The following is a 26,755-nucleotide window of genomic DNA, read 5'->3' as shown; positions in this document are numbered from 1 at the left end:
ATCTCCTTTTTGTGTCTCATGCAGAAAAGGAGCTCTTAATAATACCACGCTACTTAAACCAGATTGGGACGCAGCTCTGTAGTGGTTCACAATGAAGCAGACTGCCTGCTGTGCCACTGCCAGTCCTGGTGAGCCTGTGAGGGACTGTAGTGTATCCCATGCCTGTTTTGCCTCCAAGCAAAGTTTGGTTTTCCTTATTAGTGTGGAGTAAATACCAGAGTAATAAAATGGACAATTAAACTGGCCACTTTGGAGGACAGGCTCATGTTTTCACACATTAGTCCTGTACCTCATGCTCCCAAGGCTTGTTATTCATCATGAAATATTTTAACAAAAAAACCTCAGCTCTCATGTTATATCTGAATAAAAATTGCACAAGATCATCAAGAATTCTGCTGGCAGGAACAAGACAAGAGCTTTCCAACACTTGCAGCTGTCCTGGATTTCTGCAGCCCTTTGTGAAAACCTGCTGCAGACAGAGTGTTTGGGGTTGGTTTGGGCCTGTATGAAAGATCTGTGGAGCAGTGTGCAGGGCTCTCCTGGCAGGAAACTGTTTGTCCAAGCCCAGGGACACAGTGCCGGCAGGAGCGGAGCGGCCCCGCTCCCAGCCCGAGAGTCTGTGGGCTGAGCCACGCCGGGGAGAAAAGGCAGCGAGGGGCTCCAGCCCAGTTGCTTCACTGCCCTGCCCGCTCCATGGAGCTCTGCCATGGGAGAAAGCCGACGCCGGACGAGCCCCCGAGCTTCCATCAGCTGCTGGAACTGCTCTGTGACAGCTCCTGTTCTTCCGAGAGAGACCCCAGTGCCTTCTTGTAACGCTTGTCATGGGGGGATTCTGTTTGTTAATAAACTGTTGGGGGTTTTCCACTTTCATCCATTAGTAATAATTTCCTATTGCTGGAAAGGGGTTGTTGGAACACTTTAGAGGAAACGACTTATTGCACAATATGCTGTTTGAAGCTGTCTGAAACTGTGTGAGACAGATGGCTTCACACAGGAGCATCCCCAAGGCTCCTGAGGGGAAGGTACAGAGGAAGACAAACCCAGTATTTCTGAGAGAACTCCTTGACACCAAACCAACCTGAGCTGTCAAACAGCAGACCTGACATTTCGAGACATGGGCCAAAGGGGAAACCTTTCAGTGTGTTTGGTCCAGGCTGGGCTATGCTCGAGGCAAAGGTGCATCAGTGTGTTGGATAGTACTCTTTTCTTGACCTAGAGATGGGGCAACTGAGAGGTGTTTTAAAAACTTCTATTCCATTTTCACTCTCATGAGAAGGGTGAGACAATACAGATGTTATAATACGCACCATCACAATCAGAAGCCAACTACTTCCTAAATATTATACATTATAAGTGTTTCTTGGTCTTTCAGCCTTTTGCCATGCCATCTTGTAGATGCCTTAAAGCCAATTATTTAAAACTACCCCTTGTGGGTCCCACTACAATGCATCTTTCATGGCTCTATTTTTCCAAAGTCTTATTTGCAAGGCGATCTTCTGAAACTTTTTTCTAGCTCCATTTCTCTCTCAACAACATCTGTCCTATTCCATGGCATTTTTAAGTTAGCATTCCTTGTCTCAAGATTTATATATAGATTCATACTTCGTGGGTCTTCTATTAGGCTCAAAAAGCTTTCTACAAATCCATTTCCCACATCAGTGCACTTGGCTCCTTCTCTCCTCATTGTGCCTGGCAAGCACAAGAGCCCAGAGCTCCTGTAGAACCCATCACAGCACTCAGTGGGAGCAAACTTGTGTCCAGTCCTCACCTGGAGCTGTGGTGCTCAGCATTCCACCACATTGGAATGAGGAACTGTTCCTGCTCTTTCAGAAGGAGCTAAGGAGGTTTGGCCTTCAGATCAATTGTCTGCAGGCTCCTGCAGTGCCTCCTGCTGCTCCCTTGCCAGAGGCACCCCAGGCCAGGGGGGCCCATCTGGGCTGCTGTGTCTGGCTCTGGGGCTCCCTGTTCTGGGGCAGTGAGGAGGAGCTGCAGAGGCTCTGCAGGACTGACAGGATGGGCTTTGGGGCTGGCAGGAGAAGCTGAGGGACCTGGGCTGTTGGAGCTTCTCAAGAGGAGGCCCAGGGCTCATCCTGCAACTGCTCCATGGGTGGTTTCAAAGAATCCCAGAATCAGCAATGGTGGAACAGGCCATGGAGATCATCAAGTCCAACCTGTGCCCTGACACTGCCCTGTCTCCCCTGGGCCTCCTCTTCTCCAGGATAAACAACCCCAGCTCTCTCAGTCACTCTCTCACAGCTCCTGTGCTCCAGATCCCTCCCCAGCCTTGTTGCCCTTCTCTGGACACGCTCCAGCCCCTCCATGTCCTTCCTAAATTGGGGCCCCAGAACTGGACACAGCACTCAAGGTACTGCCCAAGCAGTGCTGAGCACAGGGGAAGAATCCCTGTCCTGCTCCTGCTGGCCACACCATTCCTGATCCAGGCCAGGAGCCTTTGGCCTGCTTGGCCAGCTGGGCACACTGCTGGCTCCTGTCCAGCCTGCTCTCCATCAGTCCCTGCAGGTCCCTTTCTGCCTGGCTGCTGTCCAGCCCCTCTGTCGCCTTGTTGAGGGAGGGAGGCAGGGAGGGAATGGGTCCAGATCCAGTCCTTCCTGAAATGTGGTGTTTCCTGGCACTGCCAGTTCCCACATCTTGGTATTTCCATATTCTGGCACAGCCCAAGTGCAGCAATTTGCTAGCAAAGAAAGCCAAAACCAAGCAAATACCTGGTACCTACAGTAACCCGATCTCGGGTTTGCTGACACCGCCAGTACCCAGATCAGGAATGTTTCAGATGCCTATACAGCACAATTCCATCAATTTGCTGGCAGCGAAAATTAGCATCAGGAAATTTCTCAGTTCCGACACATTCCCCACTCAGATCTGGTGTGCGCTGGCACTGTCAGTGCCCACATCTGGCAATTTCCCTCTTCTGGCACTACCCATGTCCAGCAATTTGCTGGCAAAGAAAGCTAAAACCTGGCAATTTCCCCTTGCCAGCACTGCCCCATGTGGAGTTCGCTGGCAGCAGGATCCCAGGAAAGAAGGAAGGAAAGAAGGAAAGAAAAGAGGAAGGCATCCAGATCCAGTCCTGCCTGGAGCCTAGAGCCTGAAATGGGCTGTTTGCTGGCACTGCCAGTGCCCAGATCTGGAAATTTCCCTATTCTGGCACAGCCCAAGTGCAGCAATTTGCTGGCTGGCACAGAAATCCAAAACCTGTGGCAGCTTCCTCCTACTGGGTCTGGCTCCACCCACATCTTATGTTTCATGTAACCAGAACCTAGATTTGGAAATTTCTCAGTGCCAGCAGAGCCCAAATTTGGCAGATTTCTATCACTGGCAACGACACCACCCAGATCTGGTGTTTGCTGGCAGTGCCAGTGCCCAGATCTGAAAACTTCCTGGTGCTGGCACAGCCCAAGTCCAGTGATTTGCTGGCACAGAAAGCCAAAATTTGTAAATCTGCAGGTTCTGGCTCCAGCACCATCCAGATCTGGTGGTTGCTGGGACCACCAGTGTCCAGATTTGGAAATTTCCCAGTGCCTTCACAGCCCAGGTCTAGCAATTTGGTTTTAGCTAGCTTAGGAAGAGAAGTTCCTCGGACTGTGACTTTCCTTTTTCTTGGAACTGTTTAAACCTGCTCTGGACTGAAAACCCAGACAAACACCGACAGCTCACACCTGTGGCCCCCCGAGCTCTGGGACGCTGCATTCCAGCGTCAGAGGGACTTAGAAGAGACCGAGTGAGCCAACTACAACCCACAAAAAGGACTTTCTGAATTTGCCATCTCTTCAGCACTGTCAGAGGTTTTATTTAATATTATTCTTTTTCCATGCTTGCGAATACTTCACTTGTTGAATAAACTGGGTTTTTTTTCAGTTTTCTCGAATCTTTTCCTGAACTAGCAGGGGGAGAGGCCGCTTGAACTTGCTTTCTAGATGGACCCCTTTTGGAGATTTCCTCCCAAAATTTGCCCTAAACCAGCACAAACAGTCACAATGAAAATTGCACCAGCGGCATAATTTCCTGATGGAAAATCTTGTGACAGAAGCTTGACCTTGTCCTCAATGAGAGGTTCTTGGGAAGAGCAGACAGGAGAAGATTCCTGGAAAACTGAAACAGCTTTCCAGAAGGGAAATGAAAATGAAGGAAACAATCCAAGATGTCTTCCTCTGTTAATTTCTATGCTCCCCTTTTCCATGTTGCAACCCAGTAATTCCAGATGCACCTCACCTCTAAGATTGGTGATTTAGTGATTTTTAGACACTCTAAAATACCATGAGCCACACACAGTTTTCCTTCCCCTGTTTTTACTGGAAAGCAACACTGGATATGTAAGTGCAGTGCTGGGCTCAGGTATAAATCCTACCCCAAGGGAAGGTGGCCCGACAGTGTTTGACCCTCAGCAAGGACAACACACAGCAGCAAGCGAGGGGATCGCTGTGCCAGTGTGCAGGAGTCAGGGCTCTGCATCTGCGCTCAGCGCTGCAAAGTTCCCGTGTTTGGGCAGACGGAGGGGCTGTCCCCGGGGCGCGCGGGGCTGGAACGTGGGGCTCGTGGGGCGAGCGGGGAACGGACACGGGGACGAACGGCCCCGGTGCTTCAGTTGCAGCAGCGGCAGCAGCAGCGGCAGCAGCAGCGGCAGCAGCAGCAGCGGCGAGAGCAGCAAACAGATATTTTAAAACACTCTTTCTCCTATTTTTCCTTCTCTTTGTCCCTTTATTTCTCTTTCTCTCCCTTTCTCGCTGTCGGGCACCCTTCTCTCGGGGTCCCTTGCCCGGCGTCCCTCTCCTCTCCCCGCCTCCCTCTCCCCTGCCGGGCCGGGCCATGCCCCCGGCCCGCCCCCGGCCCCGGGCGGGGCTGCCCCGTGCCCGGCCCCGGCCGTCCCGCCGCGGTCTCGCCTCCGCCCGGCTCTGGCCGTACTGGCGGTGGCGCTGCTGGGCGGGCATCAGTGGCTGGTGCGAGGGCGGCATCGCCGCCCTTCGGCTCCGCCTGGCCCGAGCCCGGCCCCGGACCCGAGGCAGGGTCCACTCCCGACCCCGGCCCCGGCCCCGGCGCCGGCTCCTCCCGGGGCCCGCGGAGCACACACGGGGCGCGGCCGCTCCCGCCGCCTCCGCTGCTCTTTCCCCGGCCCGAGCTCCGCCGCGCGGCATCGCGGCCGCCGGCCCTGAGCCTCCCGTGCCGCGTTCCCGGGAACGAACGCCTGGGCATGGCCGGCCCGGGGCGGGTGAGGGGCGCTCGGGGGCCGTTGCTGGCCCCGGGCCGAGCGTTGACCGCCGCGTCCCGCCCGCAGGGAAGGCGCAGGAGGTCCTGCAGGAGCGACACCGGCTGCGTTCGGTGCTGGGGCGCCAGAGAGCCTCGAGAGTGCCCAAGCTGGCCACTGTGGAGGAGGAGGAGGAAAAAGGCCCTGGAGCTGCTCCAGCACAGGAGAATGAAGAGGCGGTGCCGTTCCATCCACCGCAGGAGGGTGAGTGGCAGAGCTGGGCTGCAGGAATGGAGCCTGCAGCCAACTTGGCCGCATCCCATCCCATCCCATCCCATCCCATCCCATCCCATCCCATCCCATCCCATCCCACCCAATCCCATTCCATTCCCACGGACAGGATGGAAGAGGGGCCGAGCAGACACCCCACAGGGGCCATGCTCCATCCCCTGGGGCATCCCGGGGCTCTCCCTGCCTGGGGAGCGCAGGGCTGGGCTGTGTTCTCCGGCCTCTCCCGCAGCCCCTCAGCTCTGGCTGCGCTCGCTCTTTGCCAGATGCAGCCCTGGAGCGCACACAGGAGCAGGAGTGCAGACGTGGCCGCTTCTGCAGCACAGCGCAGGTACCTGCAGCCACCCCCACCTGGGCTGGGCCTGCTGTCCCTGCTCAGCCCAGCACCGTGTGTGCAGCACTCCATGCAACATCCCTGGCTTCTTGCCCTTCTCCTACAGCTCGTTTGCGACTTCATCCAGAGCATTCAGCAGGAAGAGACCAGCACCATGGGCACTGGGCTCAGAGCACACTCAGAGCTCATCAATCATGAGACCAGTGCCGCCCTACTGGATTTGCTCCTGGAGAAGGGTGTTGCCAGGCCAGAACAAGTAAGCAGCTGGGGCCAGGCTTCAATTCCCCCATGAGTCCCGTGCCTTCTCCAGCCACGCCTGCTGGTCCCTGGGAGCCTTTGAGGCCATGGCAGTGCGCTGGGAAGCGAAGGACTTCTCGGGACCCTGGGGACATTGTTCCCTCTGGCAGCTTTCCAAGTCTCCCCGTGCCTTCTCCAGGTGCCCACTATGGTGAGGTACATTCACCGCTGGCTCATGGCCAATGATTCTACTGAGCACAGGCTGGACAAGGCCCTGCTGAATCTCGCTGCAGCACACCCGGGTGATGCAGTCGTGACGCTCCTGCGTGTGGCCCCGTCCTGTGACAGGTATGGGGCACACCTGCCCAAAAGGCTCAGGCCTCCCCAGCCCATCAGCCTGTACCACCTGTCCCAGGTTTCAGAGCAACAGAGAGTTCCAGGGCCCGCTGGCTGCTCCCTTTCCCAGCCCTGGCACGTCAGCCCCTGAGCCTGCTGCCATGCTCCCTTGCCGCCTCTCAGGGCTCTGTCCCCACAGGGCTGGGCTGCCTGGCTGCTGCTGGCCAGGGCCAGTGGGCAGAGGCAGAGCCCGTGGTCAGCCTGGGCCCCCAGGGATGCCCAGGCCACGGTGCCATGTCTGAGACGCCCCTGAGACAGAGCTCTGACCCCGCAGAGCTGCCATCTCCATGTGGAAGACCATCATGGGCTCAGCCAGGACTGCGGAGCCAGTGCAGCTGATACTCCTGGATGTGCTGGGGAGCTGGCCAGAGCACAGCACCTGCACCTCCGATGGGGACAAAACGGGTGTCTTTGTCCTGGCTGTGAGTGTCTGCAATTGGCCTTTGCTGGCCCCAAGGCTGCCTCTCCAGCAGCTCTCCATCCTCCTTCCCCCACTGCATCTCCCTGCCTCAGGCGCTGCCCTGAAACCTGGCCCAGGGGCAGCTTCAGGCCCACCAGGCCCCGTGCTCCCCCTGCCAAGGTCTCTCCGGGCCTCTTCCTGCCACACTCGGGCCCTGCCACACACACCTGGGCACTGAGCACTGTCTCGGGGGGCTTTGTCCTTTGCAGGCAACCATGGTGATGTGGAAGATCCTCCAGGTGCCCCCTGTCCCACGTGTAGTGGAGCCATATTTCCCCGACCTCTTTGTGCATCTGCTCTTCCAAGTGTTCTTCAGCACTCTGGATATGCCAGAGGAGGTCAATGCATTCTGGAAGGGATGCCAGGAGGAATACGGCCTTGCCACCAGCCCCAACAGGTGCTCCACCCCACTCCTCCTGTCCCTGCCACGTTCTTGGGCAGGAGCCAGTGCTCCCAGCGTGACCTGGGCTTTGCTGTGCATGCAGGTTTGCAGTGAGGACCCTGAAGTCCCTGCTCTGCCGAATGCAGCACGAGGATGTGGTGGTGGCAATGGAGCGCAGGTGTGGATGGGAAACACTGCTGTGTGCTGACACCCACCACTATGCCGTGGGTCTGCTGGCCAGGTAAGACTCCCTTCTCCCCACTGCCTCTGCCAATTGTGCTCTGTGCCCAGGGAGCTCCACACTGTCCCCGAGGTTGTGGGCCAGAAGGCCTTGTCATGGAGGGATGGCCAAGCAGACTGGAAAAGGCTGTGAGAGGGGGGGTACCCACAGGGAGCCACCTCCCAAATAGCCCAGGGCCCCTTGCAGGATGCTGGGGAAAGACCAGACCTCTGTGTATCAGTCCTGGCAGAGGTTTGTCCCCCTGGACCACAGTCTTGGTTTCTTTTTCTCATGCCAGGAGGATGTGCTGTGTCTCCATCCCCTTGTGTTCCCAGATCGCTCACTACCTGCTCTGGCTGCTCAGCACACAGGAGCCACGCTGGGAGCTGCCCGCCCTGGCGTTCCTTGTGGAGGTGAGCCTGATGGCCAGCGCTGCCTGGCTGAGCTGCCTCCCAGCTCTCTGCCCTCTCAGAGCCGCAGCTGCCTGGCACGGTGCCCGCACCCTGTGCTGCTGCCTGGGCCCGGCCCTGTGCGGCCCTGGGCTCCTGCCAGCCGGGTCCCTGTCACTGCCCTGTGCCTTTCAGGTCCTCGAGTGCCTGGACTTGAGTGAACGTGGTGCTAACAGGGTCCTGCAAATTTTGTCAAGGCAGCTGCAGAGTGAATGCAGGGAGAGGCGTCGCCTGGCGCTCAGGGCCCTTCTCAAGCTCACTGATGATCCCTCAATGGTGAGAAGGGGGCAGCGGCTGAGGCTGAGCTGGGGAATGCAGTCACTTGGGCTTGGCAGGGCTTTGGGTGCTGGAGCAGCTGCTCCCAGCTCTCCTGCCTCCCGGTTCAGCTGCCCAAGTTCTTTAGGACAGGCCTTTGGCCTCTGGGCCCTGCGGCAGCAGGATGGCATTTCATAAACTTGTGTTCGCCACAGATCAAAACCATGCAGAGCCTGACTGAAAGTCTTGTGGAGCTCCTGTGGGATGGAGAGATAGTTATCATGACAGTCATGCTACTCAACTCTATCATCTTGGACAGTGACAGGCTGCTGCCCAGCCCCATCACACTGCAGCTGCTTGAGGCGCTCTTGCCACTCTTTGACCACGTAAGGCTCACTGCTCCCAGCCACAGCCACTGGGTGCTGTCCGGACACTTTATGGCCTGTGGATTTGCAGGCTTGTGCCAAGCTGAGCTCCGTGCAGCCAATGCTGAGGTCTTTTTTTCTTCCTTTCATACAGGACAATAGCCAGGTGCAGCTCATCTCCATACTGCTCTTCCAAACATTGGTGACTCATCCAGAGGAAAAGGCAAAAATGGCCCTGAAGACACCCCTGCGCAAGAGCCTGCTGCCACTGTTCTTCCACTGCCATGATGAGAATCAGCGGGTGGTACAGGTGAGGACTCGTGGGCTGCTGCTGTCCCCCTGGCAGAGGGCTCGGCTGCCTCCTGCCCTGGCGCCTGCCAGACTGCAGCCTCCTCAAGGCCTTGGCACAGGGACGAGGGTCCTGCGCCCTGGGCTCTGGGGCCATCTCCGCATCTCTGCTGCTCTCCAGGCTTCTCAGGAAACGCTGCTTTGTGTGGCTGAGTTCCTGAAAAGGAGGGATCTTGAAAGACTGCTGAAGAGCAAGAAGCTGTGGAAGTTCGCTGAGTTCCTGGTAAGGATGGCCTGCAAGCCCCAGCCTCAGCCTGGAGAAGGCCCCTGAGGGCGGTGCTCAGTATGCGGGTCGGGCAGCTGTGCCCCTGCCCGCTGCTGCAGACAGGGCCGCCAGCCTGTGCCCCACACGCCGCTGCCTTCTGTGGGCCGCGCGGGCTCTTCTCCCGGCTGCCGTGGGCCCGAGCCGGGTGCCCATGGAGCCCCGGCCCGGCGGGGCTGCGGGGCGGCACCGCGGCTCCCCAGGCAGCAGCCGGCCCTCTGCCCTCTCCCCTCGGGAGCCCTTGGCCAGCGGCTGCTGGCCGCGCCTCAGGGCTGTGCGGGCAGGGGAGGCCGGGGCTGGGCGCAGGCAGTGCCCGGCCCAGGGGCTGAGCCCGCGCCAACCCTTCCCTCCTGCCGCTCTCTGCAGCTGGCACAGGACAGGAGCCGAGCGGCCGAGCAGCTGCGCCGGGCCCTGCGCTACGTGGAGAGCCCACAGGAGCCCCTGCGAGAGGCGGCCGTCCGGTTCATGGGTGAGTCCCGAGCCCGGGCTCCCTCCCCGGCCAGCCGCAGCTCGGCCCCAGCCCCGCCTGCTGCCCCGGCAGCGCCAGCCGTGCCCGGCGCCGTGGAGCCCCGCCTGGCCCGGGCATTGCTGCTGCCGCCCTCTGGCAGCCGTGCCCTGGGGCGGCAGCGTGCGGCAAGGGCCGGGCTGAGCCCTGCCGGGCCAGCAGCCCGTGTGGCCACGGTGCCGGCAGCGCCGCTGGCAGGGAGCTGTGCCGCTGGGGCCGTGACAGGCTCTGTGTTCACAGGCATGGCCGGGCGGCACCTGAGGGGGCAGCAGCAGGAGCTGCAGCTGATCTGCACTGGTGAGTGAGGGCAGCGGGCTGACAGCGGAGGCTGCTGGGGGAGAGCTGGAAGCCCTGCCCCGGCTGCGGAGAGCTCTGCTCCTGTGGGCAGAGCACACGGAGCTTTCAGGGCCACGTGGGCCATTGGTGGCCAACAGCTTCAGGCTGATCCCCTTGCTCCCTGCTCCCTCCTGGCCACGGCAAGAGCTGGCTGGGATGGCCCTTGCAGGGGGCTCTCCTGGGCTCCCCGCAGATCCGGCTCTGACCGTGCCTCTGTTCCTCTCTCTTGCAGCCGTGGAACGCCTGATGGAGGACACGAGCAGTGCTGTGTCACATTTGGCACTTGAAACACTGCACGTCCTCCGGGCAATACAGCGTCAGAGATATTCCGCTATCCAGAGGCTGCAAGATCAGCTGCGCAGGGCATGGAGGACTCGGCCTCACCTGTCGGGGCTCGGCTGCCTGTGCTGCCGGATGACTGAGGAGGAGAGCTGATCTGGGAGGCTGTCTTTGCTGGGGCAACCTGAGCCAGAGGTAATTTTCCTTTTCTTTAAGATTTTTCTTTTCTTCTTTTCCATTTTTTATCTTTATTGTAAATAAATAAATTACAGAGTATATAGAATTATATATATTATTGTAGATTATAGATTACTGTAAATAATTCTAGAATGTGTTATGATACACAGACTGCCAGGAGCTTTTCTTTGCTGCCCAGGGTCTACAGGGCAAGAGGCAGGAAAGGGTGAAAAGGGAGCTTGTGCTCAGCAGCAAAGCAGGCTGAGGGGTGGTGAGGCCCTGAAGGGGGCAAAGGGTGCTTGCGCTCAGCCAGCTGCCCAGGCGTGCAGTGGGCAAGGGAAAATGGCCAGAAGCCCCTTGTCCTGTGGTGGTTCTGCTGAAGCCTTTGTACTGGTGACAGAGCGGCCGGGCAGGGGCCGGAGCTGCAGGGATCCCTGTGAGAGCGGTGCCTGGAGATGGCCACAAGCCCTGTGCCAGGAAGGAACCTCTGTGTCCTCCTGCCCGTGTGCTGCTGGCTGCCTTGCTGAGGGCTCCCAGGTGCCTCTAGATGGGGCTGCTCTGGAGCTGCTGTGGGGCTGCGGCGCTGCTGCCGGGCAGCTTGGCCGGGCTGGGGCAGCCCCTGAGGGGCTGGGGCGCTGGCAAGCCCTGAGCAATGGGCTGGCAGAGGCCACAAGCAGCCCTGGTTTGCTTTGGGATCACCGTGATTTTAGGGGGTAGTGCCGGGGGGAAGAGAGAAAATGTGAGCTTCCCTCACCCATGGCTGGGTTTTTCCCTACCATGTAGGAGTTGGGTCTTCCTCAAGGCCCTGACAGAGATAAGAAATTTTCCCTTTTCCCATGTTTTCCCTTTTTGTATCTAATCTCTTTTCAATAATGTGTTGTTTGTTTATCCAGAGGAAGTGTTCCAGGTGGTCCAGTGTGGATGGGGAAGTGCTGGAGAGCAGCTGTGGCATGGATGGGCCGTGCCCTTGGAGAAGGCTGAGGCCATGGTTTGGGAGCAGCTTTTCTTCCAGCCATGGGTGGTGTGAGGTGGGTCCCTGTGTGCTTGGCAGGGTGGGATCAGAGCTTTTGGGAGATGGCAGCGAGCACAGGAGCATCCTGCTCTGGGCAGCTGCTGAGGGCTGGATGTGCCGTGGCTGGCTGCAGGCTGGGCACAGGTCCTGCCCTCCTGCTCTGCTGCCAAAAGCAGCAGGGATGGGCAGCTCTGGGCACAGCTCTGGGCACAGCCAGCATGGCCTGGGCACCGCAGGCCTTGGCACAAGGGCACAGGAGCCCTCAGCTGACGGGCGGTTTCTGCTTTCTCTCCTTGCAGCCGGGCTCTGCGGGTGCTGAGGCTGCTCTGGGCTCTGCCAGGGCTCTGCTGGGCTCAGCCCTGGGCCCAGCTGGGCTGGCTCTGCCCTCACATTGCTCTGACAGCTCTGCATCAGACGAACCCATTGTGGGCACAGCGCCTGAGCTTTGTGCTTTGGCAGGTGAGTGAGACTCTGCTGCAGGCCCAGAGATTGCAGCTGGGGACACACATCCAACTGGCAACGACCCAAACTCTCCACAGTCCCAGCTGAATGCCGGGATCTGTACAGGGTGTTTTGTCTGTCCCATTCTTCCTTCTTTATTGGCTGGAATTGAGCAATTGCACTTTCTTCCTCCTCTAGAAGTGCCACGAGTGGGCCAAAGCTGGCGAGTGGGCCGTGCTCCTGAGGCAGTGCAGTCTGGAGCTGGTGAATGGAGAATTGCCCTTCTGCACTGCCAAACCAGAGCAAAAAGCCGTAAGTGGGACTTTGTGTCTCTATTATATCCCTGACAGTTTCAACAGGAATATGCAGCTCATTCCCAGGCTGAGAAGGAAGGTCATTTTCTAAGGGATTTGGGCTTTGACAGAGTTTCCATTCCCAGCCCTGCTTGGAGCTGGAAGGACACAAAGCAATTTCCTCTTGCTTCAAGCACAATTTCAAATACCAATGTTGGAAACAAAGCCCAAAATCTTTTAAGAGGCTTTTGAGGTCACAAAGATGGATCCATGCCATCAGCACATTTAAAATGTAAATAACTGAGTTGTTTTTTTAAAAAGATCATTTACCTCTTAATGCAAAGAATGTAACTTGGCATTTATGTTTTGGTTTTTTTTTTCATTAACTGTATGTTATGTTTTTTCACTAACACTTGGATTTTATTCTTATCTTTTACAATTTATCAATTTTTTTTTCCTTTTCCCTTTTTTTTCCTTTCAATAGAAAACATGTCCTATCAAAGGTATGTCCTTTGCTCTTGGTTCCCGGGTAGAGCAGCTCCCTTCCTGCTGGCTGAGCTGCTCAGGCAGAGCCCGGCAGCTCCTGGCCCTGCAGGGCTGAGGCTTTTCCCCATTGCTGGGCACAGACTGATGGAGCAGCACTGCTGAACTCGGGCACACAGAGGGACCAGCAGCAGCTGCCTTTGGCCACCTGAAGCTCCAAGGCCCAAACTCTGAGCAGCCAGGGCTGGAAGAGACTGGCAGGATCTGATCCCTGACTCTGGGCCAGGGCTGCACAAATGACCCCACAGCAGCAGCAGCAGCACATGGAGCTGACTTTGAGCACAGCCCCTGCCCCTCTTCCCTCCCGTGTGCAGCAGTGTCACAGCAGCCTGAGGCACCTGGGAGCCCCCAGTGCCAGCAGGGACTGGAGATGGCAGCCCTGGGCTCCTGGAGGCTGTGCAGGAAGCAGAGCTGGGCACTCCCTGTCCATGGGGAGCTTCCAGATGGAAAAGGCTGCTGTGCCCAGGCAGCTCCAAGGGCACAGAAAGGAGGCTCTGGAGCACTGGATCTGTGCCAGTGCCACAGTCCTGGGCAGCAGCCAGCGAGCCCTGGGGGAACAGAGGGCACAGCAAGAGGGACAGAACCAGGCAAGGGCAGAGACTGAAGAGAGCCAGGCCCAGGAGCAGGAACAGCTGCTCTATTGCACTCTTGGAGAAAGCTCTTGGCTGGTTCAAAGCGCTGAAAGGCGTGAAGGGCAGAGAGGAGGCCACAGCAAACAGTGTTCCTGCTTGCACAGCCTCCCCTCTCCGTGTCCCAGAAGGAATTGCATGGACTGTGTTCTTCTCTCTGGGTCGTCTCATTCAGCATGAGCAGCTCAGCACCAGGAGCTGAAGGAGCTGAAGCCTCAGGCCACAGGAGCTGGGCAGGAAGGAACTTTTGGAGCAAAGGAATGCTGCTAAAATAGGCCCAGCTCAATGCAGCGGATATAATCATGGAATCACAGAATCCTTTCTGTTGGAAGAGCCCTCTGAGCTCACCCAGTGCAGCTGCTCACCCAGCAGTGCCAAGCCCAGCACTAAACCACGTCCCTGAAGTGCCAAGGCCTGGACACCAGCCCTGAGTGAGGCCTGGACAGCAGGCCCTGCGCCAAAGGTGGCCTCTGGGTGAGCCTTCCAAGCAAAGGTTATCTTTGTATCTGCTCCCTAATGAGATATGCATGGTCATTAGCACTGTGATAGATGTAGCCACTCATTAGTGAAACATGTATTGACCTTTGTGTATTTAGAAGCCAGACAAGGCCATGGAATCTGACATCTGGCCTTGTTTGGGTCTGTGTGGTCATAGTCATCTTCCTTGGTTCCTCCTTGAGCCCTGGCCAGGCTTTTGGAGGGTCGCAAGAGGAAGATGAAAGCAGATGTGGCCACACTAGCAGTGCTGTCAGTTTGTTCATTCAGCACTGTCAGAGCTGGGCCCTCTCCCAGCGGGGTTGGAGCCTCACCTGGGGCTGGAGGCACCTGCAGGAATTCCCAGTGCCCAGGAGTGGCTCTGCAGGCCTTGGCTGTGACAGCTTCCCCAGCTGCTGTGTGGGTCTGGGGGATGGTAAAGGCTGAGGGTAAATGCTGCTGGATCTTTGTTAATCACTGCTGCAATCTTTGGTGGGGGTGGTTGGGTGCATTGCTGAGCTGCTCCTTTGGTGATTCTTTGCTGCTCTGAACTGCAGGAAATGACACTGATTCCTTCAGCTGGAGTCTGAAGGAATTTGGTACTGACCCTGACCACTGGTAAAACAAAACTGGCACAGTCTGGCCAGATCCCAACAAAATGTCACTTGTTCAGTGTCAATGTGAGGAATCAGTCCCCTCAGAAATTCCCAGCTGGGAAGCCATTCCCTGGAGTTCCCTGGCTCTGGAGTGGGCTGAGGTTGGAGCCCTGTGTGAGCAGTGGGGCAGTCCGGTAAAAGAAGCTGCACCCCTGGATGCCTTCAAATGCATCCAAAACTTTCAAATGGAAAAGGAAAAGACCTTGTGGGTTTGGGCAGACAAAGATGAATTTGTTGAGAATGCATAGGAAACAGCACCTTCAGAAGGAACAATTATTGTTGGAATGCTCCCACATGGAGGAACAGAAGAAGGTTTTAATCTTGAGCTGATATGCATTTGTACAAGTGAAATATAGATATAATAAATATCTATATACATATTTATAGTATAATAAGACATACATATACATATATATATATATACATTTATATATTTCATATATAAATATATTCACATATATATGTGGGCATATATGTGTATACACATATGTGTAAACAATATGTATATATTGTTTATATTGTTTAACACATCCTGCCAGACCAGATCTCCCTGTTTGCCCCAAGGGCCCCTTTGGGAAATGCTCTGATCCACAGGGCTCCATGTGAAGGCTGCTGTGACACTGAGGGACTTGCACAGGAATTCCATCCAGGAGCCTGGGTGCCCCTCAGGGACTGGGACCCGGCCCCTTCCAGCCAGAGGGGAAAGGGCCCCCCAAGCCTTGTTAGCCACAGACAGCATGGGAAAGCTGAACAGCAAAGGGCCTGGGGGCATTATTCTGGAATTAAAAAGGTGCAAGCTCCATGGACAACAGAACTCTCGTTCCTAATTTGAATGAGATTGAGAAAAAAGAATGAAGAACGGTGTCCCTAAAGTACTACTGATGTCTGTCAGGTGTACCTTGATAGTCAGCCAGAATCTTTGTCTGCCACAAACACCTCTAGTGTTTCACCAAGGGATTGGTCATCAAAATGTAACAATGAGTTATGATGGATTGCTGATCTTCCTTTGTAATTCTTTGCTAATGATAATGTGCTTTGCTGAGTTTATCCTTTTGTAATTCTTGGCAGGTGTGCATGATATAAATGACACAATTCCTTAAGTTGGTGTCTGTGTCTTTGGCAGTGACCCTGCCCACTGGAGAAACAGGGCCCCCTCTTGCCTAAGTGTTCCCTGGGAAGGCAAAAGCCCTCACTCCAAAATTTCCCCCTTCCTCCCTGTTCCCCCCATCACACCCTGAGCATGATGTGCTCTGGTCTGGGCTATGCCCGGGTCAGTTGGGTTCCCCTGTCCTGGCTGTGTCCCCTGCCCAGCTCCCCCGCAGCCCCAGCCCCTCCCCAGCGTGGCTGACGAGGGGCAGGACAGGCCTTGGCTGTGCTGCAGCTCAGCAAGAACAAAACCATCTCTGCGTGCTCAGCCCTGTGCTCAGCACCCGGCCCAGCAGTGTCTCAGTGCCAGGGGCTGTGCCCTCAGTCCCTGCCAGGGGTTTCCATGGCAACTGCCAGGCCAGGTGACCCAGGTGTCCCCCCCAGTGCCGGTTGCCATGGAAACAGTGCCCAGCTCTGCCCCTTTCTGTCTGGCTGACCTGGCCTTTGGCCCTGGCAGTGACGTTGGCTGCTGGTTCCTGGTGCCTGAGCGGCCAGCGCGGCACAGGGCAGGTGGCCATGGCACAGCCCCCAGCAAGGGATCCCCTCTGGCTCTGGGCACTGACACCAGCCCTGAGCAAGGGCCCAGGGCAGCTTTACATGGCCACAAACCATCACAATGGCTCTGGGCATTGGTTGCCATGGCACCAAACCAAGGAACGGGTCCCCGTGGCCATTGCCATGGCATCTGGTGGCACCAAGGAGTGTCACTGCAATTGTACCTGGAACAGCCCTGGCAGCGCTTTGTCCCAGGGTTGCCATGGCAGCTGAGGGCAGCAGCAGCTGGTGCTCTGCAAGGGCTGTGGGGCAGACAGGAAGGAGCAGCAGAGCAGGGGCTGATCCATCCCCAGTGCGCTGCACAGCCTGGGGCAGCGTCCCAGAGCGTCCTCATGGAGCTGCCAACAACATCCCCCCTCTGCAGCCCTGGCCTCTCCCCAGCTCACACCAGTGCCCCATCCTTGCAGGCACAGACACGGCAGCACTGGCTCAGCAGCCCCTGTTTGCATTGCACAGAGCAGGGGGAGCACCCCCATGCTGTTGGTGTGGGGACATGAACCTGAGGGAGCACAAATGCCATCAGCCCCTGGGGCCAGCAAGGGCTGCGGGATGGCAAGGAAACCACCCAGGTTTGTCCTGGCCTCTGCAGTCAGCCAGAAAGTTTGTTCCCATCAGCTGGAAGTGCCCTGTGAGTGCCATCCTGTGGGTGCCCTGTGATGGCACTCAGGATGATCTGTTCCATAACCTTGCTGGGCACCCAGGTCAGGCTGACAGGCCTGGAGGTCCCCAGATCCTCCTTCCAGCCCTTCTTGGGGATGGGCTCACACTGGCACCTCCAGTCCTCTGCGAGCTCCCTGCTGAGCCAGGACTGATGGTAAATGATGGAGCGCAGCCTCGGGAGCTCATCTACAGCTCCCTCATTGGCCTAGGATGGATCCTGTCTGATCCCATTCACCTGTGAGCATCTGAGTGGCTCAGCAGGTCACCCACTGCTTCCTCCTGGATTGCAGGGCCTGTTCTGCTCCCTGTGCCCATCTACCAGCTCAGGAGAACACTTGTCCTGAGGATATCCTCTCCTAATATTGAAAATTGAAACAAACTAGGGGTAAAGTAGCTCAGCCTTTTCCTTATCTTTTGTTACTATATTCTCCACTGCATCCAATAAAGAGTAGATGTTCTCCTATTCCTCCTCCTTTTTGCTATTTTTTTTTATTAAAACATTTTTATTCCTTTTGCAGAACCCTCCAGGTTAAGTTTTAATAGAGTTTTCAACTCTCAGCTTTTCTTTCTGTATGACCCAGCAACATCCTTAAAGACTTCCTGAGTTGCTGGTCGTTTTTACACTCCTGAGTCTCCAGAAAAGCTCCATGGGCAGCCAGGCCAGTCATTTTCCTCACTAGCTCATCTTTTGCCACACTGGGACAGGCTGCTTCTTCCCCCTTATGATTACTTTCTTGAAATGTGTCCATCCTTCCAGGACCCCTTTGTTTTTAAGGGCTGTTTCCTTTAAAAAAATCAGTACCTGATTAGGTACTCCCCAAATCTGCAGCCTAACCAGGCCAAAGTCTGCCCTTCCTATTTCCAGGGCAGAAGTTTTGTTGCTGCCCCTCCCTCCTTCACAGAACATTGAACACTTCATTATTTCATGGTCACTGTGCCCCAGGCAGCCTCTGAGCCCCACATCTGCCACCAGCCCTTCTCTGTTTGTGAACAGCAGCAGACAGAGCTTTCCTTGGCAGTGGGAGTGTTACCAAAAATTTAGTAAAACAGAAAATTCCTTAACCCCAATGTAGCATTAAGAAGCAGCATTCTTTATTCAGCTGGATGCACGGGGGGAGCTCCTCCCAAAGCTGTGCATGCTGAGTACAGGAGAGTTTCTCTTTATTTTCTGTATTTGCATACATATTCATTGATTGTCCTGGACTAAAAATACATATGATAATCATTTCCCCAAAATCATTAATATATTTCCCCTCCCATTTACCCATGCATTCTCCTGTCCTGGGGGTCTCCCTGGTGGTCCCTGGTGGTCATGGACCCCAATGTTCCTGTGGGCCTGGCTGAGCTGGCAGGACAGTGAGGCTGCTGAACTTCCAGTTCCCTTCTAACACAATGGGCACTGTGTGGTTTCCACTGTCCTGGGGTTTGGAGAACAAGCTCAAGGTGTGAGCTCACCTGGTGGAGACAATTTATCATCTGGTACCATGTGGTCACAGAGTGGGCTATGACATCACAGAGTGGGTTAGGTGAGGTCATCGAGCAGCCATGGCATCATAGTCTGCCTCTGTGACATCAGAGATCCAGCTGTGACATCACAGGGCAGAGGTCTGACATCACAGTACAGACTGTGGCATCACAGACTCTGGTGTGACATCAGAGACCAGCTGTGTGACATTGGAGAATGCTCTGTGACATCACAGAACAGGGTGTGACAACCCAGAGGGGCTGTGTGACATCCCAGAGGGGCTGTGTGACATCCCAGCAGGGCTGTGTCAGGTCACTGGGTTGGTCACTCTGCCCCAGCTCCCCCTCACAGTTTCTCCCAACAACTCCAATGCTGTTCATGCCCAGCAGGGTCCCTGTCCCCCGGGATCCCCCCAGCCCACCTGGAGCCACAGCCTCCACCAAAGGATGTTCCACAGGATCCACCCCAGAGCCTGACAGGGGACAAGGGGCCAGGACTGTGTGACCAGGACAGCAAGGACGGGGATTATCCAGGTCACTGTGGCCTGGGTTGGGTTGCCCAGGGCAGGAAAGATGTCTGGCAGCTGGAGCAGGCTCTGGGAAGGGCCTCCAAAGAGGGGCTGGAGCCCCTGGGCTGTGAGCAGAGGCTGAGGGAGCTGGGCTGGTCCAGCCCGGAGCAGGGAAGGCTGAGGGGCTCCTCATGCCAGCCTGGCAGTGCCAACGAGGAGGGGATGGAGAACACAGAGTCAGGCTCTTCACGGGGGGGGTGCTGGTGGGAGACAAAAGCCAATGGGTGGAAGGGGAAAGAGGGGAGATCAGCCAGGGCATGAGCAGATGAAATGAGTCAGGCTGCTTTCAGCATTTCCTCAACACCAAGAGCAGCCTGACCTTCCTTCTCCATCCAACACTGATAGATTTGCAAATCAGGAATTGTTTGAGCTGTTCTGTCCTCAGTCCAGGACAAGAATCCTGATACAAGAACTTAATTGTGTTTATATCTATCACAGAACCACATTAGTCAAAAATTAATTTTAGTATGCAAATCAGTTGTGAACAGTGGACTCATCAGACATGCTGGGTCATTGCACATAGCTCAGGGAAGAGTTTGTAATTTTGTGATTCTTATTTTAATGGTGTAATTTTTATTAAGTTATATCCTGTTCAACTGTGGTCTGTTGGCTAGGTCCAGTGTGGGCTGGAGGGAGCTCAGATTTGCACAAGGCTGCTCTGAGTGCCAGCCTTGGATGGGAAAAATGGTGGGGTGGGGGTAGGGACAGAGTCTGATTGATTGTCAGCCATGAAAGGTCTTGATTTTCATACCCAGTCAAACTGCATGAGGAGGTACTTGGATTCAATGTCAATTGGAGATGGCGCATGAATGAATTACTAGTAAAAAAAAATTACAGGACCTAAAAAAAAAATATTTTCTTGCTGTTTTTCTAAATTCAGGGTATTCACATTGAATTGGCTTCTGAAATCTGACTAATTAACCACACATTTGATTTGAACACTTCAATCAAATTATTCCCAGAGGCTTAGCTTGTTTAACTGTTCTGAATGTTAATGAGCCCTGGGACACTGAATTCCTGCACTGAAGAGCTGAAGGCTGAACAAGCCCCTGCAGCAGGAAAATTCAGCAGCAGCCTCCAAGGTGCTGAGGATGTCAGCAGCCCCCACTGAGGCCATCCCTGCCCAGAGACCGTGGGGGAATGGGCAGACAAGGAGAGCGTCCCTGGGGCTGGGGCAGCACAACTCAGAGGCACCAGCGGCTGCAGCTGGGAAATGGAGTGTGGAATGGGGCTGGGAAAGCCCTGCCTGGGCTGGGCCAAGCAGGACACACAAGCCCTGACTTCCATCCAGTAGAAAACTCTGTCAAGGAGATATTTAAAAGGAATTACAATTGTTTCTGTATTCTGAATTGGACTCCCTGGAGAAACACTAACAAGAGATCCTCAGGTGCTCAAAACAACAGAACAGTCTTTACTGGTAACTTTAGAAAATCAGAGAATTTTTGGCAAAAGGTTTAATATGACATTCAGACAACACAGAACACTTCTTAAAGCACAGACTTGGCCCATTCAACTTCACAAACTCTAAGCTATTTGAATTTTACATTAATCAAATTTGCAAAAGGACCGAAATAGAAGAAAAGGACAGAAAGAGAGAGAGGTAAAAAGGATACAGAGGAGCATACACAGAGGTACCAACTCCTGGATTCCAGCAGTGTTTAGATGGAAATTCCAAGAGGAGGTAGGGTCAAGATGTGTGCTTGCCTTGAGGTCAGCCTTCAATCCCCCTTGGTCTCCCTGGGCCCTTCTCCCAGCTGGGACTGTGGGTCATTTGGTCCCTCAGGAGCTGGGCTGGGGCTGCAGAGGTGGCTGTGGAGCATTGCCTGTGCTGTGCCAGGGACTGGCAGCCACTGCTGGGCTGGGATAGAGGCTCTGGGGGGATTGGGGTTCCAGGGCAGAGCAGGGCTGGGGTTCCAGGGCAGGGGAGGGCTGGACCTGCCCCTTCCTCCCCTATTGGAATAAGATCCCAATATTACCAGGTAGATTGTGCCTGGGCTCGTCTGACCCCTGCTCCTAGGCCAAAGGTGGCAACTGTGGTGCTTCCCCTCAGAGACACTTTTGGCTGGCTGGATGGTGCAGCTGAGCGCCGAAAGAAGTCCAGGCTTGTAGAAACTCAGTTTGCCTCAGGTGGGAAGGCTTCAGGTTAAGGTGAGGAGGAAAAGGAGACAGATTCTGCCAGAGGGTTAATATCAAAAGTTCATTCCATGGTCACAGACATCTGAATCTTAGGTAACAGCTCCAACAGAATCCCGACTGCATGGCCTGAGTGACTTTTTAAGCTCCGGGGGAAGGGGGAGGGAAGGGACAGGTGAGCCACCAACCAGGTGGGAGGGGCAGGGTCTCAGGGAACGATGACAACCAGACAGACCAATGACCTCTGGGCACAGGGGCATCTTTTGAACCTGACCAACCACATGATGGCCCTGCTGGAATGTTAAGACTGATTGACAGCCCAGCAGGGGGCAAAGGGGAAGGGGAAGAGAGATATTGCCAAACCTGGGAAGGGGCTTGGAAGTTTAAAGCAGGAAATTGCAACACACTGCAACACTCCCCACATATGAAATGTCTTTTGCCAAGAAACTCCTCCACTCTGTCACAATAGGGAATACTGGAGGTGAAATCCCAATTCTGGCCATAGGCACCTAGATAAGAAGGACAGTTCTTTTCCTTAGGAATGAAAGCCCCAGTTCTCAGTAAATTTCTGGTTTGATTGTTTGGATTCTGTTTGGTTTAGTTATTGCTTTGTTTCCTTGTTGTGCCTGAAGTGTCCAGTCAGGAGCAGAGTGACTCTTGCCAAGGAAATTTGTGCTGCTGTGTCTTAATATTCAATCTGGTTTTTGCAGCTCCCTTGCTGGGGATTTTTCCAGCGCTCTCAAGGCCTCGTTGGTAGCAGGGTGAAGGAGCCCTGGCTCAGGCTCTGGCCCTGGGGGACACGGGGACGCTGCCGGGGGGTCCCTGTCCCCCTGTGCCACCACCAGGGCCCCGGCCCCCTGTCCCCGTGTCAGGCTCTGGGGTCGATCTCGTGGAACATCCTCTGGGGGAGGCTGCAGGGCCGGGGGCAGGGGGACCCAGGGGGACAGGGGACCCTGCTGTGCACGAGCAGGGTTGGACTGCTCTGCGGGGAGCTGTGAGGGGGGCCAGGGTAGAGTGACCTCCCCAGGGACCTCACACAGCTCCCGTGATGTCACACTGCCCCTGTGATGTCACACAGCATCCTGTGATGTCACGCAGCCCCGGCTGCCCCACCTGGCTGGGCCCTTCCTTTGCTGACAGCTCTGTCTCCTGCCTGCCTCTGCCTGCCCACACAGGGCCTTGGGCTGCTCCAGGCTCCTTCTGAGGATGTGCTGCACCACAGCCCTGCCCTTACAGGGAAATTCCTTTCTGCTGGTGTTGAGTGTGGGCCTCTCCAGCTGCCCTTGGTGCCATTATTTCCTTCTCATGCATATATCCTCCAGGAAGAAAAGCTCCAGCCTGACATCGCCATTCAATCCCTCCCAGGCTAATCCCTTTCAGTCCTCAGTCTCTACTCCACTGACCACAGAGGCCGCAGACTCTCCCTGCTGATTTTGTGATGAGGCCTCCAAACCCCATTCTGGGAGATTTTTGAGTCCTATCCAATGTCTGTGAAAAGGGAAAAATAGCATTCAAAGTTATTTTCAACTAAACCATACAGTGACAGAAAACAGGTCAGTATCTTTAAAATAAATGGGGACAAATTAACATTTGTTAGAAGGAGGAAATATTTTACAATTAAGAAAGTGGATGGAAATTGCAGCTGTTTTTCCAGAGAAGTGGATTCCCCATCCCAAGAAATGTCCAAGAGCAGGAGATTTGTGTAGCCTTGCCCATTGAAACCCTCTCATCCGCAGTGACAGAATTCCTGTAGTGTGGGTTCTCTGATGTGCTGGGTGCCCTCACAAGGCTTCTGGCCAGAATGTCTGCTGAGGGCAGCCAGGCTGCTGCAGGGGCAGTGACCTCACAGCCATCACCATGGCAGCCCTGTCCCCTGGGCCTGGCTCTGCCCTTTCCTCTGCCCCTGCCTTGGCTCTGCTGCCATGAAGAGTTTTGTCATTAATATCTTGTCCCCAAGGGGCTGGGGCCAATGGCTTCCCAGTCAGGCTCCTGGAGCAGAAGTGGCTTTTCAGAGCCCAGCCAGGAATGAGCCCTGAGGCAGCAGCTCTGCAGTGGTGGCCACCAGGCCGGGCTGCCAAGGGAGGCTTCTGGCCATGGCCTGCAAGCAGCTGCTGCTGCCAAGGTGCCTTTGGTGCCTCAGGCTCTCCCTGGCCCAGCTCCCAGCACGGCACTCTGCCCTTGTGCCCGAGCCCTTCCCTGTGCTGGGGCTGGCCTGGGGCTTTTCCTGCAGCGGGACCTGCCCTGCTCATGGCACAGGAAAGGCAGTTCCTGCTGGAGCAGGAGGCTCTGCCTGCAATGGCCTCCAACAACTCCAGCAAGGCCCTGTTTGCAAAGCCTCCAGTGGGAAATGAAGGAGGGGAGTCACACTGCTTTAGGGGTGAATAATGCTGAAACAAGCCTGACTCCTCCATCCCAAAGTTCAACATCCTCAGAGGGAGCTGATACTGTGGCAGAGATGGAAAAATCCCCAGAGAAAGGAACAACCAAGTGACACCACTGAGAGCTTCTGCAGAGCTGCTGAGCTGGCCCAGCCTGGGCACATCTGACTGACAGGGCAGCACCTCAGATGAGAAAAGCCCCGTCCCAAATTTTAATGGCAGCATCTCCTGACATTTCCCTTCTTGAGGGGTGTGGGGATTCCTCCCAGTGGTGGGGACACCCTCAAGGTCACTGCTCCAGGTTGAGCCAAAGGGAATTGCCCATGGTCATTGGTCTGGGGAGTGACATCAGTCTCTGCTTAATTACAGGTTTTGCTTAACACAGTTGCCGTGAAATAATTTCCTAGTGCTCTGTATAATATATTTTGCATCTCTTACATCCTGGCATAAATATTTCTGATTAAGGCAATTTTGTCTAATCATTACCATAATAGAGAATACATATTTATATGAATATATCTGCCCATGACCGGTACCCTGTGTGTGTCTGGGACATCCTGGCCCTTTGGCAGCCTGGGGACTCCAGGGATGTCACCGTGGAGCCCCCGTGAGTGCCTGTGACAGATCGGTGCCTTTGCAGCACAAGGTCCCCTGGGATGTCAACATGGAATGGCTGAGACTGCCTCTGACCACAGGGCTCTTTACCATCCCCAGAAAGCCCTGGGAGGTCTCCATGGGGCCCTTGTCTGTGCCTGTGACATTACAACTCTGGAACAGCCTGGAGACTTTTGGAAAGTCCCCAAGGAACCCCTCTGAGGGCCTATGAAAAATCTGATCCCAAACAGGCAACCATCACCAACTAGGCGTGTTGCTATGGTCAGTTTTTGTGGCAACCATCACCAGCCCCCTGTTGCTGTGGTCAGTTTCCATGGCAACCATCACCAGCCCCCTGTTGCTATGCTCAGTCCCTTGGCAGCTCCATGGAGACCCCATGCCAGGGGTGGTTGCCATGGACACCAGCTCAGGCCTGCAGCCACAGCCCGTTGCCATGGCAACCATTGGCAGCCCCATCCCCAGGCTCATGGGATCCCAGAACCACAGAATTGGCTGAGCTGGGAGGGACCCAGCAGGATCCTCCAGTCCAACTGCTGGCCCTGCACAGCACACCCCAACAATGCCAGCCTGGGCCTGGCAGCGCTGTCCAAACGCTGCTGCAGCTCAGAGAGCCCTGGAGCTGGGACCCTTCCCTGGGGAGCCTGGGCAGGGCCCCAGCAGCCTCTGGGCAAAAACCTTTTCCTGACACCCAACCTGAGCCTGCCCCGACTCAGCTGCAGCCGTTCCCTCCACTCCTGTCCCTGGGCACCAGAGGGAAGAGGTTCCCACAGCCCCAGCCAGGGACCCGCTCCCAAGGCTGTTGCCATGGCCACCAGGGCTGGGACCAGCTGGGATGCTCGGTTTCTACGGGCCGGGGTTCAGGAATGGGATTCCCCAATTTCCTGCTCCCACTAAAACCGCGCTGCCCTTGCTGCTCTCCCAACTCCCATGGAAAGCACAAAAGGCAAAGATCCTGGGCTGGGATAAGAACAATTTACTGGGAACAACAATGAGATAAGGAACCAACAGAAACAGAAATGTTATTGATAGCAGAAGGGATTAGAAAAACTGTTTACTGTTTATGTTAGAGAAAACTAATATATCAACAACAGACTCTTCCTGGCCATGCATTTCCCCTGCCTGGAAATGCCACACTTCTCCTCAGGGAGAGAGAGAAGAGTCCCTTTCCTGCCCCTGGCAATGTTCTGAGATGCGAGTGAATGTATTGACATGGCCATGGCCACAGCTTCATGTTCTTCCATCCCACATCATGTCTTTGGCAAGGGCAGGAAAAGGGACAGGTGTGTTCCCAGCATAGACCACAGAGAAACTGGATCACCAGGGATCTTCCCAATGTGGGTTCTCCCATGGGGGATGAAGCTGGAGTGGTGGATGAAGCTGCTCCTGCATTTGTGCTATTTGCAGGGATCCCTTACTGGTGGCTCTGTTGGTGTCTGGTCAAGTGAGAGCTGCTGGTGAAGCTTTTCCCACACTGGGGACACTCATAGGGCCTCTCCCCAGTGTGGATGCGCCGGTGGATGATGAGGGAGGAGTTGTGCTTGAAGCCCTTCCCACACTCAGGGCAGAGGAAGGGCCTCTCATCCGTGTGAACTTGCTCATGCAGGAGGAGATGGGAACTGGTCTGAAACCTCTTCCCACATGTGGCGCACTGGTAGGGCCTCTCCCCAGTGTGGATGCGCTGATGCTTGATGAGGGTGGAGTTGCGCTTGAAGCCCTTCCCGCACTCAGGGCAGAGGAAGGGCCTCTCCTCGCTGTGAATCCGCTGGTGGCGGAGGAGATTGGAGCTGGTCTGAAGCCTCATCCCACACTGGGGACACTCGTAGGGCTTCTCTCCAGTGTGGATGCGTTGGTGGGTCAAAAGGGCAGATCTGTAGCTGAAGCCCTTCCCACACTCCCCACACTCATAGGGCCATTCCCCTGTGTGCATGTGTTGGTGGCTGATCAGCTGCTGTCTCTGCCTAAAGCTCTTCCCACACTGCAAGCACCTGTGGGGCTTCTCCCTATCATGAAGCTGCTCATGGAACACCAGCTCTGAACTCTGGCTGAAGCTCTGCCCACCTTCCTGGCTCAGAGTGGCTCTTTCTTCTTCAGAGCACCCTGGACTGGGTTTGGAGCGCCTCCTCATGGGGGATGTCTGAGGTTTTTCTTCCCTGTTGGATTCCTGTGTGTTAGAATCCCTCAAAACGGCCTCCTTCATGAGGTTCTGCCATGCAGATTTTTCCTCCCTGGTCTCCATCCGCAGTTCCTTCCATGGGGAAGGAAGGAAAAGGAGAGGATGGGATTTGCCTTCATGCCAGAGGGAAGGGGAAGGAGATCCCTCCAGTACATCCCCGGCAGGACGGGGTTGGCAGCAGGGGTGTCCTGCAGCAGGGGGCTGTGCTGGGCTGGGAGATAGAGCAAGAGAGAGGGGAAGAGGGGCACTGACTTCCTCCTCACCTATCTGGGTATCCCAGGGATCCTTCCTCTTCCTCACAGCCTCCTTCTCCATCCAGTCAAGGTTTGGGAATGGGAAATCCCGTTCTGGGAAGAAAACAAAGGGTGCGCACATTGTCTTTTGTACTGGTTTGAAGGCAAACCTGGGGAGGGTCTAAACCAGAATTACAATTTAAAAGAAAACTAAGATCAAGGCAATGATATAGAAACACTGCCTTAAACTGACAGAGTCAGGATATAACCTTACACCCTTTTGTTCAG

At 55.4% G+C, this 26,755-nt stretch overlaps 1 protein-coding gene across 1 annotated transcript in view; it reads right to left on the bottom strand.

The window, feature by feature from the left end:
- LOC141730220 (uncharacterized) overlaps positions 1-26,297 on the bottom strand; it is a 229,979-nt gene extending 203,682 nt beyond the window's left edge. Inside the window, 2 exon segments of the mRNA XM_074547651.1 lie at positions 4,226-4,232; positions 25,477-26,297. Of these exon segments, the coding sequence (XP_074403752.1) occupies positions 4,226-4,232; positions 25,477-26,297 (828 nt within the window).
- Positions 26,298-26,755: the final 458 nt, after the last annotated feature.

Source organism: Zonotrichia albicollis, chromosome 9, assembly GCF_047830755.1.
Source record: "Zonotrichia albicollis isolate bZonAlb1 chromosome 9, bZonAlb1.hap1, whole genome shotgun sequence".
NCBI classification, from domain to species: domain Eukaryota; kingdom Metazoa; phylum Chordata; class Aves; order Passeriformes; family Passerellidae; genus Zonotrichia; species Zonotrichia albicollis.
The sequence above is the reverse complement of the archived record's forward strand: the minus strand, read 5'-3'. Positions and strand labels throughout refer to the sequence as shown.